This window comes from Rattus norvegicus, chromosome 17, assembly GCF_021556685.1.
Source record: "Rattus norvegicus strain SHRSP/BbbUtx chromosome 17, alternate assembly SHRSP_T2T, whole genome shotgun sequence".
In the NCBI taxonomy this organism is placed as follows: domain Eukaryota; kingdom Metazoa; phylum Chordata; class Mammalia; order Rodentia; family Muridae; genus Rattus; species Rattus norvegicus.
The window spans coordinates 1,721,755-1,740,834 of NC_141550.1; the positions used below are offsets into that span (position 1 = coordinate 1,721,755).

The following is a 19,080-nucleotide window of genomic DNA, read 5'->3' on the forward strand; positions in this document are numbered from 1 at the left end:
ACTCTTAACCGCTGAGCCATCTCTTCAGCCCCGTTTTTAAATTTTTTATTTTTATTTTATTTATTTTTTTTTATTAACTTGAGTATTTCTTATATACATTTCGAGTGTTATTCCCTTTCCCGGTTTCCGGGCAAACATCCCCCTCCCCCCTCCCCTTCCTTATGGGTGTTCCCCTCCCCACCCTCCCCCCATTGCCGCCCTCCCCCCAACAGTCTAGTTCACTGGGGGTTCAGTCTTAGCAGGACCCAGGGCTTCCCCTTCCATTGGTGCCCGTTTTTAAATTTTAAATTAAGCTCATGTACTATGTCTGGGAAGGCACATGTGGATAAAGGTGCCTGCAGAGGCCAGAAAGGGCATCTTAGTTGCTGGAACTGGAATTATAAATGGTGTTTACTGCCTTTACTGTTGGTGCTGGGAATTAAACTCAAGTCCTCTCTCTGCAAGAGCAGCACATGCTCTTAACTGCTGAGTCATCTCTCCATATTTTTACTTTTTGTAACTAGTACATAAAACATAAAAATTACATGTTTGTTTTCCAGCCTCTCAGTCAGACATGGCTCAGGTACATACTTGCTTTTTACTGTCATCTTCTATTCATTGATCAGTGGTTGGTGAGCTCCATGCTTCTGGTGAAGCACTCATATTCTCCCGGAAGTTTCTGAACAATATTTTCTCCTAAATAGAAGAACTCACAAAACTGAGAGAGCTGCTGTCTACAAGGTGCTCTTTCTGTCACCTGCCGCACTCTGACTCTGAGCTGTGATATCACGCTGTGAGAGTGTTTTTGTGCCCTGGAGATAAGATGGAGGCCAGACCTTGGGCAGTTCATAACTCAAATTCAGAACTCCGAGCACTGCTTGGACTCAGCTCTTTCCCTAATGATACCATCTTCCTTCCTCAGTCCGGCTCCTGGAGAACCCCCCACTGGCCCTAGGGGAAGGAAGGAACATGGGCATGAATGCAGGGTCTCATCCCTGACTGACTGCTTCTGGCTGTCTGTGTTTATAGAACTTTCCCTTCTGCCTAGAAATTTCTAAAGCTGTCTTATTTTCTCCTGTGCACTGTGTGGGGACTGTGTGCAGAGGGTGAAATCACCATTGAATGGTTTTGATTCCTTAGGGACAACTTGGTAAGTAATGTGCTAAGAAGGAAATTGTTAAAAAACTGGAAACTTCTTGTAGCATCTGCTGCCATTGGCGTTTGTTGCAGACACTTGTGTGGTCTGGTCGCCTCCATCTTTAAACACTGAGCTTTAGGGGACATATTAGGAGCTCCCACCTTCTTACTGCCTAAACGAAGGACACCAAGCATTGTCTCTGTAGGAGCTCTCAGTGAAGTGAGTGTGGCCAGACACTGGGCAGACTCTAGGCACTCACGGGTTTAATTTATGTAGACAGCTTTCAGTTGCACCACAGGTCTGAGGAGCAGCTGGGACAATCCTGGAGAGGAGTAGAAATGGCTGTAAAGCGGGGGAACCAGCCCCATTTTACAAGGCATGGTTTCTGGCACCTTGTAGGAACCACAGTGATATCTATGTGATTGTGAACTGTCCTTCCTGATGGAGGAGTTTAATAACTTCCCCTCCTGAATGGAGACAGAGTAGCAGAACAGAGCCGAGCCAAGGACCGCAGGAGGGAGGTATGGATTGGTTCTTCCTCTGAGCCACACTGGGAAAGGAGCTGTTACTGCAGAGAAGGAAGGAGTGGTGGATGCACAGACACTTCACCTGGTTCTGGTCAGTCAGCATTTTCAGAAACAAGGTCAGGCGAACAGAAGGAATAATTTCTGAACAGTTCAACATTGCTTGTTCTGTCCATCAACACTTTACATCCTGGTTAGCATTGATAGTCTGTGAACTTTCTTCCCTTTATTGCTTCTTAATGTTGGGACAGTGTTAGTATGGTAAATGTATGTCTAGGGGAGGCAGGAAAATAGACTGAGCATTTCCTTGGGTCTTTGCCAGTGTTGTGAGCACGGTTCACAACCCTCACCGTGCTGTTCCTTAACTCTGAGGTGGCAGGCTTTGTGATGTGTTTATAACCGCTACAGTTCGACCTCGCTGTGTTCCAGCTGTGTGCAGGTATTACTGTGTCTTTGTGTTCTTGTGAGGTAGTCTCACACAGACTGAACAAAGAACAGAGGCTGGACATTTTGCTTGGGAATTCACAGTGGAAGCCCCTTCATTTTCAGTGCTGCATAGTGTCCCACATGTCTTCATTGTGTTTGTTACAAGTATTGCTGATATATATGTTCTGCTAGTACACCGCATACTGTATAAGCTTGTGAGGTTTCGAGGGAAAGTTTGGAATTCATAGATTTTTTTTCTATTAATTAATTTACTAACAAAGCTGTGACAAACATTTCTGCTAAGGTTGGAATTATTTCTCCTTAGGTCTAGGTTGGTGTTGTATTTTCTCTTTTGTGGTTTGTTTTATGTTGATATTAGTCACATGTACATTTAGGATTGTAGCTTATTCCTGATGATAAATTGTAGCTTAAACCTTGAGTGCTTGTGAGTAGTTTTGTTTTGGGGCGTGTGTGTATGTGTGTGTGGGGGGTGGAAGGGTGGAATGTGAGTGTGAGTTGTGATGTGCTGTGGGAGTGTGGGTGGTGGTGTGTATGTTTGGAGGGTGCATGCATGTGAATTCCTGGGTACTCAGGCTGGTGGATTCTTATGCAGAGGCTAGAGCAAGACCCCCCTCCCCTCCCTCTGTCTCCTCAGTCTGTCAGCCTCCATTGCTCTCTGCCTTGTTGCTGTGAGGCAGGATCACTCACTGAACCAAGCTAGCCATTTGGTTAGTGAGCTCTTGGTCTGTTTGCCTGTCTCTGCTGCCCAAGGCTGGAGCTAAAACATGTAGTTATCCCTGTTTTTTGTGGGCTCTTAGAGTCTTAGCTGAGTCTTCATGCTTGTGGAGCAGCATTCCTGCTTTCTCTCTTCATCCCTGCCTTTGCTTTTGGTTAGGTAGTCATTTTAAAAATACCTTCCTTATCCCCATCTCTGTATTGTCCAAGTATTTCTTTTGTAGCAGCATGTAGGTCCTTTAAAAGATTAGAACTGATAATCTTTGTCTTTCATCTAAATTTTTAATTTATTAATTGACTTTATTTGCATATACTACTAAGACACTGAGTTTAAGCCTGCCATTTTAGTGAGGCTTATTTATTTTCTGCTTGGTGTTGGGATTGAGACCAGGCCTCATGCTAAGCAGGCAGGCTGCAGGTGAGCTGCCCTGCTGCAGGTGAGCCGTTTACTCAGACTGCCTGCTGGACATCCCTTCTCCTTCCTATCTTAGCCTTTTGGGGGCTGGCTGATTACTATGTTTTACTTATAAACTGTTTGCTTTGGTAATTTGGAAATTATATAACACCAGTTTATGATGTATTTTGTGTGGATATTCTAAAAATTGTAGTTTGCATTCTTGAGTTACCAAGACCCAAGGCCACCCTTTCCATCTGTTCTTCTGAAACAGTGTGGAAGCCTTGGGATTCCTGACTCAAACCTCGGAGCTGTAAACGTGTGCATTCACGTCTCAATATCTGCATGTACCTAAAGCCCAATGCTCAGGATGCTTTTCTTTTGTGGGTAATAATTTTATTTCCCACACTGCTTGAATTTCACCTAGAATTGTTCTCCATCTTCCTTAGCCCCAGAGCGGCTGGTGGTCTATTTCTTGTTTTAGTGTCAGAGAGGTTCTAACCGTCCTTTAAGTTCCAGAAGGGTGGCTGCTGCCTGAGAGTCCTAGTTGGTCCACATCCTTTGTTGAGGATGAGCTTTTTTTGGATTTGTTTCTTCATCTCACCCTGTACATTATTGTGTGTTCTCCTACTGTTGGGGTTTTCCTCTCTTGAGTTCTGGATAACTTCTTCAGATTTACCTTCCAGGCCCCCTGACTATCTTTGTCTTGGTCTGACTACCCATGGAATTCTTCATTTACTTACGTTGGTTTTTTAGCCTCTCCCTTCCTCTTGTTTTGATCACAGTGTGTTCTGTTACCAGTGCCTCTCTGTGGTTCTAAACTTGTCATCTGGTCACTGCACTCCATTTGGGTCTTTGGTTCTTGTCCATTGTTGTTTGGTTCTTATTGCATTGGTTTCTTCTATATGTTCTTTATGCATTTGGAAAATTACTTCTAGAAATAACTGGACCCCATGAGGTGACAATATTTTCCTGCATGGGGCTCTGTGCAACTTCCAGGAACCCACAGTACTTGAAATCTGGGACTACTGTGGCCTTTGCCTTCCCAGTTAGGCTGTCATTCATGGGAGGAGCTTCACTTCCAGGTCACTGCTTTTACTCTACCTGCTTTAATCTCCTCCCGAGTCTAGCAAGCTTGTCAAGGCTGCAAATGCCTCACCTCCGCTTTTACAACCCTGTGTACCAATTTCTAACACCACACTCCTGTACCCATTTCTATACTGAACGTAGCTCTGTGTAATCACGTTCAGGAGGAACACTGGTCTGGCTTACCATTGTCTGAAGTATAACTGACATGGGCTCTAAGTTTGTATTAAATATATTCATTATTATACTTTGGTTTATGGTAGCTGTCTTGGTTAGTCAAGAGAATTTTAAATAATACATATTTTAATTCTGTGTATATGTGTGCATCTGTGTATGTGTGTGTGCAGGTGTCCATGAAGTCTAGAAGAGGGCATCATGTTCCTTGAGGTAGATTTACTGATGGTTGTGAACTCTGATTTGGGTGCTAGGAACCTAACTCTGATCCTGTGGAAGAGCAGTGCATGCTCTTGACCACTGAGCCATCTCTCCAGACCCATTGCTTTCAGTATGCAAAGTCTAAAAAATACTTTAATAGCTTTTTCTTTCTTCCCAAGGTGCTAATTCACAGTGATAACCTATTAATAACACTAGGTCTTATCAGATCCTGTTCTCATCAATTCCTGGAGCCCATGGTAGAAGGAGAAAGCCAACACAACTTTACAGATAGTGACCTCCACACATATATGCCCTGTGTAACTTTGTACACACACACACACACACACACACACACACACACACACACACACACAAAATTGCATCCAAGGTGTCACCAGCAGTCAGAGCACACTGAATGCAGAGCACGAGACTGCTCAGAAGTGCATCGAGCTGCTTTGCCCAGAAGCAGCTCAGGGCTGAGCCTGAGGTTCTTGGCATGATCTTCCCAACTATAGAAGAGTAAAGGAACAAGTGTGGGAACCAACACAGTAGACACCAGAGTAGCAGGTCTGAGAGCTGTGCAATTAGAATACAGGAAGAAATACACACTGATGACAGGATTTCCCAAATTAATATTAGATCCTAGAGACTCAGAGAATACATGGCAAGATAAATACCTAACTACATCTAACTGCATTTTCAAACCACAGAGGAAAAAAAATCACAGCTAGAGGCTTCTGGAGGAAGTCAGCGGAAAAAGACATTTTACATATGAAGGCATTTATGTAAGAATTCTCCTCAAAAATATGCAAGCGTAAAGAGTACAGTGAAACTGTAGGTGTGGAAGAGAAGATTCTAGGATAGCTCCAAGGAGAACCTCTACTATCCGCAGTAGCTCAGGCCTGTAATCTTAGGACTTAAGAGGCTGAGGCAGGAGGTTTGCCATGAGTGTGAGCCATCCTGGGCTGCAGAGTTGTATTCTGTCTTAAAAGAGAAGAAAGAAGAAAAGAAAAAAAGAAAAAAAGTGAGGGGTGTGGGTAGAGAAAGACAGGTTTCAGGTGGGTAACTGGGGTCTGCCTTCCTATCCACCTAATTCAGAATGAGGCTCCCAGCAGTGTCTGATGTGCCAGAGTCTTAGGCCCACCCTGGCTGGTGGCAGCTCTAGGACAAGGCAGAGGTGGGTTGCTAGGTGGACAGCACTGCCTTCAGCTGTGCAGTGCTCTGGGTACTGTGAGGTCGGTGTGTCTCTGGAGGGGTCTCTCTGACCTGTGCAACCTTCCATGTCTAAACAAAGGTCGGCTTTAAGGTTTTGAAAATAAAATTGTGGGTTTTGGTCCCTTGTTTCTGTAAAATTTTCTTTGATTTACCTTTTTAAATATCTAAACTGACTTGGCCCCAGTGTCATGTGAAATATACAAAGTCTATTTATTTGTCTTTTCTTATTCTAAGGTGAGGTGGCTCTTCTTGGCTGTCAACTTGACTACATCTGCAGTTAACAAGAATGCAAGTGACTGGACTCACCTGTGAGGGATTTTTCTTTTTTTTTTTTTTTTTTTCTTTTTTCTTTTTTTAGGAGCTGGGGACTGAACCCAGGGCCTTGCGCTCGCTAGGCAAGCTCTACCGCTGAGCTAAATCCCCAACCAGAGGGATTTTTCTTAATTAAACCATTTAAAATGGAAAGACCCACTTTTGATTTTTTGATCTGGGAAGATCCATCTTTAACCTGGATGACACTTTCTGCTGGCGACCTATAGTAAGGACGTGGAAGAAGGAAACTTACTTTCTTTGCCTGATTGCTTTCACTCTTCCTAGAAAGTCCATTCCTTCACTGGCATTAGAGTGTACTTCTCAGGATTCTGACAAATACTGAAGACCAGTTGAGACAGCCAGACTTGTGGACTGAACAACTACTAGATTCGTGGACCTTCCATCAGAAGACAGCCATTCTTAGACTAGCTAAACCACAGCCTGTAAGCCACTCTAATAAATTCCCATTGTGTGTGTGTGTGTGTGTGTGTGTGTGTGTGTGTGTGTGTGTGTATTTGTATGTATAAAATCATATATATATATATATATGTATATATATATATACTTGAACTATATATATATGAACTTATTTTGTAAGTTCTGTTCCTCTGGAGAACCCTGACATACATAAAGGCACAGACTTTCAGTTTTGGAGGTCTTGTATTACACTTTAAAAAATTAAATTATTTGGAGAAGTCTTGCTAGGACATGTAGCTTAGAACTATACTTTGAAAACTACCAGAGAATTACCATTTGTTTGATGTATATTGTGTTTGTCAGCAATGTTACATTCTAGGAAGGCAGAGAAGTGATATACCAGCAAAGGAATCCGTAACTGAGTGAATTAATAAATGTGCAGAGTGATTAACACTAGTGAAGAGCTATTAAGACATCAGGAAAACAGTCTGGAAGCAGGGAGGGGTTAGTTGTATTCCAGAGCGTGTCTGAAGCCTGGCCTGACTGTGTGCCATGCTGGGGAGCAGAAGAAAGGGCGGCCTGGGAGTGTGGAGCCTGTAGACCACAGCAGAGGGTTGGCGGGTTATGTTGTATATTGTGTCTTTTCTCCTTCCTCCTGCCTGAGTTGGATTTCTTTCCAAGGAAGCTGTTCAAAAGAAAAGGAGTGTTAAATGTGTACTGGGTGTGAATTATATGTACAAAGGTTGTTTTTTGTATTTATAGGATTTGTAGAGGAGCACATGAGACCTACAAATACTCGTGACCATCCAGGAGGGAGACTGAAGGAATTCATGAAGTTCCATGTTATTTTATGGGTAGTGTTTTGTAGATGGCTTGGAAGACAATGAGAATGGGAGGCACCAGGTGTAAGTGTTATAGCTCTGAGGAGAAAGGGTTCCCTAGTACAAGTGTTGCAGTTCTGAAGGGACCACAAAGTCACACTGCACAACAAACCTCAGAGACACAAGACACTGACTGCTTCTGCATGGGCCAGAAGCAGCAAAGAACTGGCCAGGCTTTATATAGGGTTTCTCGGGGGTGGGAAGAGATGAGGCTTTCCAGGATAGCCTGGGATTGGTGGGATTCTGTGGCCTGATCTTGGAGCAAGCTCAAGGATTGGTGGGATTCTGTGGTCTGATCTTGGGCTATTTTTTGCCTTTGTAGGGTGGAGCTTGACCACTAGAGTCTTAAAGGGCTAGAAGTGGCTGTTACAGCCATTAGAGCACTCTGGGTGGTGGGCAGAGGGTGGGGCATGGGGGATGGGATTGGCAAGTCTTGGCCACTGAGGCTGGAAGGGTTTCCACCAGGTCCATCATGCAGACCTATGGTTTCTAAGTGTCATTTTGGCAGTGTGCATGTGTGTCTTGTGTTAATCAGTTTCCTGTTGGTTCCCACTTTGGTTGAGTCCCTAAGGCTGCAGATGCCACTTTCAGTTCCCATACTTAGCTGTCACCTCCAGTTTCTTTGACTGTCCTGCTTAGGAGAAGGCCACCTTCCTTTTAGACAGGCACCTTCCTTTTAGAAGTAATGTTTTACATTACTCATTGTGCTAAGTGCACCCTGGAGGTGAGATCTCTGCATGCTGTGCTATCCCAGGGAAGCTCAAGGGTTCAGAGGAACTGCCCTTCTCTACAGGGGCACTAGGCAGTGGATTGTAGGGGCCCCTGGATACCAGGGGCCTAGCTCTTCCACTCTCTGAAGAGGTGAGCTCCTTTTGTGCTTTCTTACATTTACTTCAGGGGCAAGAAGTCAGGCTTAGATTTATTTTCTGTCCTTTAATGAGTCCACCACCTAGTAAATGTGGTATGTCATGTTTTATGAAAATATGGCTTCTCGTGGATGGATTTTATATGTAAAGCAGTGCTTTGAAATTTATTCTTTAACCTTTTATTAACTTATTTGTGTGTATGTGATGTATGTGTAGATGTGCAAAAGGGGTGCATACATGTGGAGACCAGAGGTTGACATTCAGTGTCTATCCTGACTTCCTCTATCTCTTAACTTTTTGAGATAGGATCTCTCACTGAACTTGGTGCACACCCACTGGGTAGGTTTTGTCCAGTGAGCTCTGAGGGCTATGTGGAGTTACAGCCATGTCCCAGGAGGCTTGTCCTCAGGCTTCAAGGCTCACACTACCCACAAAGCAACTCCAGGCTCCTGGAGCAGTGTTTAATTAAACAGATTGATGTGTGAGGAAGACATTACTTTTTTCCCTGAGAGATGAACTGGGCAGAAAATTCCTTAGATAGTAATGCATGGGGCTCCTTTATAGCTAAATGAGAAGCCAGGCATCAGTATATCAGAAGCATTTGTCAGGCACAGACCATAGGTCAATACCCCTGGGTGCTTCTGATTTCTTATCACTAGAATACGAAAAGGAGCTTTATAGTCAGGACATTTAAAAAATAGCTCAATCGTAAGGAGAGATAAAGTATTATCAGCTGTGCTTTTTGCCCACAGTTAGTGACTTCCTGTGGAAGTAGTGTAATGACTTTTAGTAATGACATGACTCATGATAAAAGTTCAGATGTTAAAATTTGAGCTACAGCTGGATGACATATTTAAAATGACTCAGAGAGGACTCCAGGATCACCAGCAGGCTATTTTCATCCCTCACAATGTGCCTTCGCCTGCGGTGGGTCATGAATGTGCTGGTAGAAGAGCCTGTCCTGAATCTCCATCTGTGCCCTCTCTGAAGACCTGATGTGTGCTCACCGTTTCCTGTGCTGCTTGGCAGGCTGCGGTGAAGGGACAGCGCTGCTCTCAGAGATGGCTCAGGAGCCTGCAGACCTTGCTTCTGACTATCAGTTTTGGCTGCAGAAGCTTTCTGCATGGGAACAGGCCTCTTCCAAGGAGACCCAGCGGGACACTTGTCTTCACTTGTCCCGGTTCCAAGAGTTCCTGAGGCAGATGTATGAACTCTTGAAGGAGATGGTAAGTGTCCTGTGACTTTAGGGACTCCACCACTCAAGAGTATGACTTAGAGTCAGGGAGTTGGGTGATTGACTTAACTGAATTTACTGATATGTGCTGCAGACAAGGGTTATTTTTGTATCTTCTGGTATAAAATAGCATTAGTTCTCTTCTTACCTATTTGAGACTGCCTGGCCAAGAAAATTAATAAATCTATTCATTCTTGCAGTGTTCAGAATTGAACCCAGGGCCCAAGGGGCTTCAGCATGTTAGACAGACTTTTATCACAAAGTTGTATGCTAAGCCTAAGCAAATCATTTTAGGTTGCAGGGCTTTGAGGTTTGCTGTAGTGCCCTTCAGGCTTTCTAGGGGCTCTAGACGGTTTGCCCTTTCCTCAGCTCTGCTTTCAAGTAGGTTCTCCTCAGAGACAGTAAGATCCTGTTATTGTCTCTATCTCTCTACTAGGATCTCTTCTAGTAAACATTTCAGAGATCCTTTTAAATAATACACTTTTGAGTGTCTTCATTTATGTAATTTATCGATTATACTCCTGTTTATCTGCATGTTGACATAAATTGCTTACAACTTTGGCTGACCTAGAACTCACTCTGTAGATAAGACTAGCCTCACACTCAGAGAGCCTCATAGATCTACCTACTTGTGCCTCCTGAACGCTGGGATTTAAAGGTGTGTACCACCACTGCCAGATAGGGGCCATGTTTTCATGCTATAGACATATTAATGTTTCATACTTTTTAAATTTGAAAATGAAAGTTGAATTGTTGTTTCACAGAAGTAGTTTCCTGCAATACTTTCTGTGTGTTCATCAAAGAAGCAAATAAGAAATTTGAAGAGCAAATTTCTATAGGTTATTATTCTGTAGATAATGAGTTCATATGTCTTTAGAAATTAAAAGGCAAAACTGTGTGAACTTGGTACTGATTTTTGAAAAAAAATTCTTTTAGTAAGATTTATGTAACTTGACCATAATGTGGTCTCAAAAAGTCTAGGGCCAGCCCCTGGTGCTGGGACCACATGAGGAACTTCCTTATGCAGCATCTGGGGCACAAAGGTCTTTTTGCCCATGGATCACTAAGGAAACCAGGAATGTTAAACATGCAGGGGCCTCTCTTCAATGTCAGAGATAAAATAGCTTGTTTTCCTACCCAGAAAGCTGAGAGTGGATATTGTTAATGACCTGGTGACCTTTTTGCTATCTTGTGGTGGCAGACCTCACCCAAAGCCCCCAATGTTTATGCCAGGCTTTCCCTTCTTAGCTCCTAGTTAATAGAACCATCTTTTGGAAGGGTGTCACATGTACTATGCAGCCTGCTGACCTCTGTACTATCTTAGTCAGAGACCACACTAGAGTTGTAGAACCCCTCTTATGGTCATATATTTTGTAAAGGAGTTTCTAAGTAGTCACACCCTAGCTTTATTGTGTACCAGGAACGATTGTTTCCTGCAAACTAGAGAGTGAGTGAGTGATTGTTGCCTGGGAACATTTTTCCAAATCGTTCTGTGTTTTAAATATGCTGACAATGAACCACCTGGTATCAAGTGTCCAGGTCTGGTCCAGGTTGATGGACGTCAGTCTGAACCAAGTTCTCATTGTGATCTGTTTGAGGATCACTTCCCTTCCTGTATATCTCTTTTGGCTTCCCCACATATATACTTAGTATTATCTTGCTTTTGAACCTTTTGGAAGGTAGAGAAGTGGGGAAAGATCTAGTTGTGTACCAAGACTGTGCTTTTATTTTAATCTTTTTTTCTATTTGGAATGACAGGATAAGAACTCTGTAACTTGCAAAGGAAGGCAGGTGGCTGAGGCACTAAGATGTGTGTCTTCCGGTGTTACAGCAGTGATTGTAACATGTGAAATGACTTTATGCTTCACTTACAATAGCCCGGTCTCTGAGATGATAAAACTAAGTTACAGAATTCTTATCCTGTCACATCTTCGAAAAGCCCAGTGATAAGGGGCCTTTGAAACATGCAATAAAATTTATTGTGAGAAGAGAGGTGTTACATAAGAGGCAGGGTAACATGGTTACTAGTCACCAGTACTGTTTTTATTCTTCTTTTGTCTATGTTGGGTTTAAATGAAATAGTCTTTCCTGGACTGGACAATCTCAGCACTTAGGAGGCAGAAGCAGGCAGATCTCTGTGGGTTTATGACCAGCATGTGAGTTCCAATACAGGGCTATGTAGATAGACCTTGTCTCAAACAACAACAATGAAACCGTCTTTTCTGACGATTAAGTTTGAGCAAAATATAATTAACTTTCTGATAAAATTGAAATGACCTAATTATGTTATACTGAGGTTTTAAGGATAAAGTATAAGTTACTTTGAGTTTCTTAACTTAGAGCTCCCCTCTAATCTCTTCCCCTACACTTTCTAAACCAGGATGCATAGGCGCTCTCAGGCTCTCTTGAGGAATTGTGTTTGTTGCTCAGTTGAATTTCATAGTGCTCTTTAATTATCAAAACATGTGGTTGTTGTTTTCACAGGATTCTGATGCAATCCTGGAACGGTTCCCCTCAATTGGTCAACTGTTGGCAAAAACTTGTTGGAATCCTCTCATCTTGGCATATGGTAAGAGTCTCAGCACACAAACACCAAATGACAGTGTTGCTGTCTGTACTTCGAATGAAGCACAGGGATGTAAATTGTAACCTTTTTCACATTTCCATGGGGCAGCTCACCAAGTGCACATCTTCTTGTGCTTCTGTGTGACAGACAAACACACACACATATGCACAGAGGCTTATACATGTGGGCCTGTAGGAAAGCCAGGCTTCTTACAGTGGAGAAAACACCTCATGATTTAAACACCAGTGTTTGTAGGTGCTTTTATTACTCTACCTCATTTTTAATTCTCTATAATTAAACTTGATACTAATGATACCCAGTTGATTGTTCGCAGTTCCGTGTTATCTCACGTACTGTTGCCCATATTATGAGTATATATCTTCTTGATGGAAAGAGCTGTTTGGTCAGGGTGAGAAGCAAGGGTGAGAGGGTAGAGGAAGGACCTGGAGATAAAGGGTGAGTACGCCTTCCTCAGTGACACTGTTCTGTGAACACACTGCCTTCCCTGTAGCCTGGGGCTTTGGCTCTCATTGCCAGCCAATTTAGGCTAAGAACTAGAGTTTCCTTCCCATCATCACTCTGAACATCTATTCCTGTAACAATAACCAGTCGTTATCATCTCAGAAAATTGCTGCTTTGTACTTTTAATCTGGGACTTAAAGTCTAAAGGATTTTATCTGGAATTTCAGTTCGGGATACCCAAAAGTGAGCTATAGGCAGTGGATGTTTATTTCTTTTTCCTCTCATTCTTTTTTAGAACTCAAATGTGTGCCAATATCAGATGGTGGATCCTATCAGATCTGAGGCAGTTTATTATATCACCAAAGTGCCCTGCACCCTGTGGGATCCCCAGCCTCAATCTTGGGGTCTCCGGGGGAGGAAGCTCCTGAATGCCAGCCCCTCTGTGGAGTGCTAGTGGCACTTAGGTAGCCAGCAGTGGCTTATTTATGCCTGTGAACCTTTAAAGTGATGTGCGTGGTCATTAACCAGGGGTACATCTCTGTATCACTCCTGAGCAGAGATTGGGAGAGTGTCCCTAGATCTTTTTTTTTTTTTTTCTTCCTTATGAGAGAAAACTTGATACACTTGTTGAACTAAGTGTGTAGAATCACTCAGCACCCTGGAGAAGCTGCCCGTCTATTGATTGTCTGGAGTTTATGTTCCATGAATTACCATCTCCCTCCCTCCCTTTTAAAATTGCTTCCTAGTGCATCCCATTCCTCCTTATTCCACAGTAAGGCATATTGGGATGTTTGTTACTCGTGGTTTAGTATTTACACCAGGTCAAGTACAACAGTCGTATTTTTACTCTGATGTATCAGTTCAGCCTGAAGAATTCTTTGAAAGTTACGAGTCTGGAAATTAATGCGTCTTAGGCAAAACTACTGGCACTGTATTTAAGCTGATAGGGAAAAAGGAATGTCCCTCAGAACGGCCTGGTGAGTTACTCAGATTTATTAATTACTGAGAAAGCATAGGCTTAATGGTTGTTTTTAAAGCCCTAACAATTATGAAGGGATTGGTGCTTTCAGTGAATGCAGAGATCTCCAAGGTTGGTCCTGTCCTGTGCCTCTCATAACAAAGCCATTGCAAACACTGTTAGCCTACAGGAGGCTGCAAGGTGAGCTCTGGATGTCTTTGAGAACACTGCAGGGCTGGGGATGTCTACCTCCCCTCTCTTCCATCACGGGGTCTGTATTGCTGTAGCCAGCCTGTATCTAACAGCTTCAGTTTCCAAGGTTAATACTGTTTTTTAAGTGTGCTCTGAGTCTCTACCTGGAACAGATTCGGCTACCAGAAGAAACAGACAGATAGTAGTTGTTTTGCTTTAAAGAGATTGAAATTACTGATGTTTAAAATGTGAAATTAGAAACATGTTGAAGAGCCCAGCACTTTCAGCTCTTTCCGTCCTTCTTGTTTGGCTTTAAAAACTGCTGCTGCTGCAGAAGAGAGTTGACCACACAAGAGCTGAGCAGTGAGCCGAACCCACAAGTAGAAAAGCCTCCGCTGAGCTTGTTGCTTGAGGTTTTCCTAAGCATGTTCTTAAGGTTTTTTTTTCCTATTTGATAAAGTCTTTTCATTTTAGTGTTCTTTTCTGCAGACGAAAGCCAAAAGATTGTAATATGGTGCTTATGTTGTCTGATGAACAAAGCACCACGGACTTCTGCAGAGTCAGGACGTAACTCATGGATCCAGGTAAGAGAGTAAGGTTTCACCTGCTGGCTCTGCTCTGACTTCAGTTGATGGTTTAAAGGCACCCCCCCCCCCAAACACACACATTTCCTTCCCCTTTATTGGATTGATTCTGTCATGTTTTAAGGCAGTGGTTCTCAACCTGTGGGTTGTGACCCCTTGGGGGTTGAACACAGGGGTTGCATATCAGATATCATATTGGATATTTACATTATGATTCATAATAGTAACAAGATTATAGTTACAAGGTAGCAATGAAATCATTTTATGGGTGGGAGTCAGCATAACTTGAAGAACTGTATTAAAGGGTTGTAGTGTTAAGGTTGAGAACCTCTGGTTTAACAGATCGCTTTTTACTGTTAGGTTTTTGCTGAGTGTCGAGCTGTTTAGATTTCAGGTTTGCTTGGTGATAAATTCCTGCAGTACTGCTCCTTATGATGAACCTCTCGGTGCTGACACCACTGCATGCCGGGTGGTTTTGAAAAATACTTGGTAATGATTAAAAGAATGTACTGGATTTTCTGCCAGCTCTTGCTGGAAGCACTGTTTAAGTCCTTACATAATTTTTCTCCAAGAATGGCTCTGTTTCTCAGAGTTTCTATTGTGGTAAGCATGAGTTTAGAATGGAGGGGCTGGAGAGGTAGCTTAGTGGTTAAGAGCAGTGACTGCTTCTGTAGAGGACCCAGGTTCAATTTCTAGTACCCTCATTGGCAGCTCACAACTGTCTGTGACTTTAGTTCCAGGGGATCCATGGCATCAGGCATGTATGAGGCACACATATGTGCCTGTCCTTAAAATACTCATACACATAAGTCAATCTTGAAAAAATAAACAAAAACAAAAAACTAACATCCATGGAGCCCAGCCCTGGTTTTGTGTTTCAAAGTTGATGCTTAGGCCACTTCTACTCATGCTTTCAAAATCATTCATCATGGCAGTTACGCAGAGAGCTGATTATTTTCTGGTTTTCTCCCATGTTTGTTTCCTTTGAAATGGCAGGCACAAGTTGGAGACCTGATCTGGCTGGCTACTTTGGCTACTTTCTGTTGCCCCTGCTAGATGCCACAGCCTGAGGACTTGCTGATGCAGTACCATCAGGCTTACTAATTGTACATAGGGTTTGGTCCATTGATGGCAGGTGATTCATCGGATCTACTCTTTATGTCCTTTATTTTAGTCAAGATTGTTAATGGTGATGATAAATATAGTATTGTACTTTCTCTTAAACTGGACGAAGAGAAGGCACACAAGAGTTTGAATGGATTGGACAAGGGAAGGTGTGAATACAGAATTTAGTTTGAAGAAAAAGTCATGGAAGGGACTGAAGGAACTGATAATTGATTTCAAGGGGAGGGAAAAGCTGGAGGAATAGAACACATAGCCTTTAATAGAATAATGAGTCATCTTTAATTTTTTATCATTGTGTTTTGTAGAATGTTTGCTATTTTAAGAACAATTTCTTAGTGTGCAAGTTTGTATTGGATAGCTCACTAAGTCCCGAAGTAGCCCATGTAGTAAATTGTTTCTGGGAATGACAGGATTAATTTTGCACATTTAATATGACTTTATTAGTCCATTTTAAAATTCATAGCCTCATATTTTTATTTTGTAGTTTTTTCATTGTTTAATGCCTGGGTAAGTTGAGTACTGAGAGATACTTAAATTATCACTAATGCAGGAAGGTAAAATTCAAACATTTTCTCCACTGGCGACCTAAGACTAGTGACCACCCCACTCTAGAGTGGTGCATGGCTCTCAGTGGTATGTTGTTGGTAGGTATGACGGTGGCCCAGAGGAGGATACTTGCTTAGACTTGGAGGGCTGGGAACATTTCCTGAGGGGGTGGCAAACTAGATGTGTCATTAGGTTGGCTCGAGTGCAGGGAATGACCAGGAGTGTCAACATACAGAATGTACAAGGCATGGTGGGAGAAAGCAGACCCAGGGACTGCTGTGCTTGCAGATACCTGCAGCTTGGTGTTCCTAGAGCGTGTGCTAACCATGAAACTGGAAAGGCAAGCAGACACCAGCTGTTTGTGATTACAGGACACCAAGTAGATGAAATTAACTCGGGAAGGTTATTATTGATCCAAAAAGCCATCATTACAACACAAAGTTACTATAGAATTTTTGGGATTGTTTTTCAGTATTTTTTATACTGTATCTTGAACACATACATTTTCATATTTTATTTTAATTCTGACACTAAATTTTAGCTGGAAATTTTTAATCTTTGTTTATGTTTCATAAAATATATGATAGGAAAAGCTATGTTCATATATACAAGTTACTTACAAAGCTTTTATAACAATCTAGTAGCAGTTTAAAATTTCTATTAAAGTTAATGGACCTGCACCTGAATGTCCCGTGCTCGACTGTGCTCCTGCATGCCCTGTGCACTGCTGTGCTCAGCCACTGGAGGAGTCAGTGTTTGGGCTGCACTGCTGTGCTTGGGGTTGCCTGTTGTATGCTTTCAGTTTATCTGTTTTATGGTTGTGTTGACTTTCTATGTAAGTAGAACTTTGACTGAGTTCAGAGACCACTAACTCTTGTTTCCCACAGTCCTCCCCTTATTCCACCCCTCTTTTCCTGTTTTGTCATCAGCCTGAAGCAGAGGGAGCTTTTATATCCACATATTACAGATATATTTTGTTAAGACATAAGTTCACTGAAGTTTTGCCTGAATTGCCCAGGTCACATTCTTTGGTACTTTTAGGAATACCCTGAAAAGAAGGTTGAAATATTACAGTCTGTTGTGGGAAGTGCTTCCTAGTATGGAGCCATTGTTGAAGAGTGTGGATGTTTGCATTGTGTATAGCTGCACAGGCTCTATATCCCAGACTGCATGGATCTTTCTGGAGGGGTTGACATCATCCTCTCAGAAGCAAGGCATTGTTAGCCAGTGACTGTCATTAGTTTGTATGTCCCAACAGGTCACTGGACTGTGTCACAGTTTGACTGTTGGTTGTTTCTACCAGATCTGGTTCTGGTTAATACTGACAGTGTTGGAGTTTTGTAAATGAGCAGCATGGCGAAGAACCAGATGGGTTCAAGCTCGTAAATCTTGGCTCCTATGTCTTTGAAAAGCTTTGTGGTTTAGGTGACCCTTTACTCTGTGGTAGATGCAAGGAGTACTTATAAACTGTGGCTCTCTACATTCTACCGAATCACCCAGATGAGCTCCTCGTCTGGGAACTAGGGCTATGTTCATTGTGGTTCTTTTATGTAATGCAACCCTCATTTGTATATTAATGAAAGGTAACAGGACACAAGACATACTTGCTAGAGACTGGGTGTGTAAGTATGGCCACCCAGAATCAGTCTCGTGTGTTTAGTGAGTAAATCGGGATGTGTGGTCAAGGCCCTGCTTGTTAGGGCTGCCAGGATCAAGGCTTTGACCTCCCACCCCGGCCACGTTTCTTCAGCACTTCAGTCTGCGTCCGTACTTCAAGTGGCTTTGTGTTTGTTTGTTTGTTTGTTTGTTTGGGTTTTTTGTTTGCTTGTTTTAGATCCTCTATTTTCCATATTCCTGGTTTATTCTCATTTGTGTTTTTCATGGTGATTGTCGTGTTTGCTCTTAAGTACTCAGCCACACGTGCTCACAATCTTTGATGTAATTTCTGGCTTGTTCTTCCTGTTCATGGTCCCTACTGTATGCCTAGGCATATGTGCTGCTGTTTACCAGAGGCAGGCTGTTGTGACGACTGTTACTTCAGGAAGGATCTGACTGTCTCCTTTTATAGGTGGTGTTATTTCAGAAACCATTTATGCATTGTAGATTGGAGCGTGTGGGGTCTCTGTGACCTCCAAGGCCAACAGAGTAGTGATCTCTGTGAGATAGGAAGGCAGTTCAGTAGCTGGCGTTGGTCCAGACTTTGAGAGTCTGACACCAGATAGTTTATTCTAGGCATGTGTAAGCACAGCACAACTTGGTTAAATTTTTCCTGGTGGCAATTAACTCAATCCAATGAATAAAGTTTAAGGCATGGTTACATTGAAGCTCTTTGTGAATACATATGCCATCTTCCATAAAGATGAGTTCTATAGATAACTACATGAGCTAGTTTTCCATAAAGATAGGTTCTATATATTGGCTGAGGAAAAACAACCATGATAAGGGCCTAGGATGATCTTGTGTGGTTCCTGATCATACACACAGGTAGTGCAAAGGTAACCAGGCTATTAATCTCCTCCACTCCAGCCTTTGTGGAAAATGGGTTATACATCTCTCCTTTTTAAGAGACAACCCTGCATGTCTGTCATTCCTGGTTTCCCTAATGCTTATCTGTGAGCACAAGAACCCCTGTGTCCCCTACAAATTGGGCTCATCCTTTCCAAGCCTGCGTGTAGACTTTCCCTAGGAATGATTTTTCCTTCCTACTAGCATGCATTTCTTTCTCCTTCTCTACTTGTTTCCTAAAGGTGGCCTTTGGCATGTGTGTAGAAGAGAAGGGCTCATTCCTTGCCTAAGCTCAGCATGTGGACTTTCAGAGGAGGCTTGTTTTCCCAGATAGAAGGCTGTCCTGTGTCCTAGGTAGCAGGCTCACAGAAGGGACACAGTCTTGTTTTAATTTCATGCTTTTCAAGATCTTTTTTTAAAAAAAAATTTATTTATTTATTTATTTATTTATTTATTTATTTATTTATTTATTATATATGAGTACACTGTAGCTGTCTTCAGACACACCAGAAGAGGGCACCAGATCTCATTACAGATGGTTGTGAGCCACCATGTGGTTG

At 42.6% G+C, this 19,080-nt stretch overlaps 1 protein-coding gene across 5 annotated transcripts in view; it reads left to right on the top strand.

The window, feature by feature from the left end:
• Fancc (FA complementation group C) overlaps window positions 1-19,080 on the top strand; it is a 129,198-nt gene that overhangs the window by 26,017 nt on the left and 84,101 nt on the right. For 2 of the 5 annotated variants that reach the window (NM_001443863.1, NM_001443864.1), the window contains exons 2-5: window positions 6,107-6,627; window positions 9,378-9,574; window positions 12,067-12,151; window positions 14,250-14,344. In NM_001443863.1, the coding sequence (NP_001430792.1) occupies window positions 9,410-9,574; window positions 12,067-12,151; window positions 14,250-14,344 (345 nt within the window). In that variant the 5' untranslated portion in view covers window positions 6,107-6,627; window positions 9,378-9,409. Of the gene's footprint in view, window positions 1-6,106; window positions 6,628-9,272; window positions 9,575-12,066; window positions 12,152-14,249; window positions 14,345-19,080 lie in introns of those variants that run through there. The other 3 variants (NM_012557.3, XM_087589768.1, XM_087589767.1) reach the window with 2 other exon arrangements.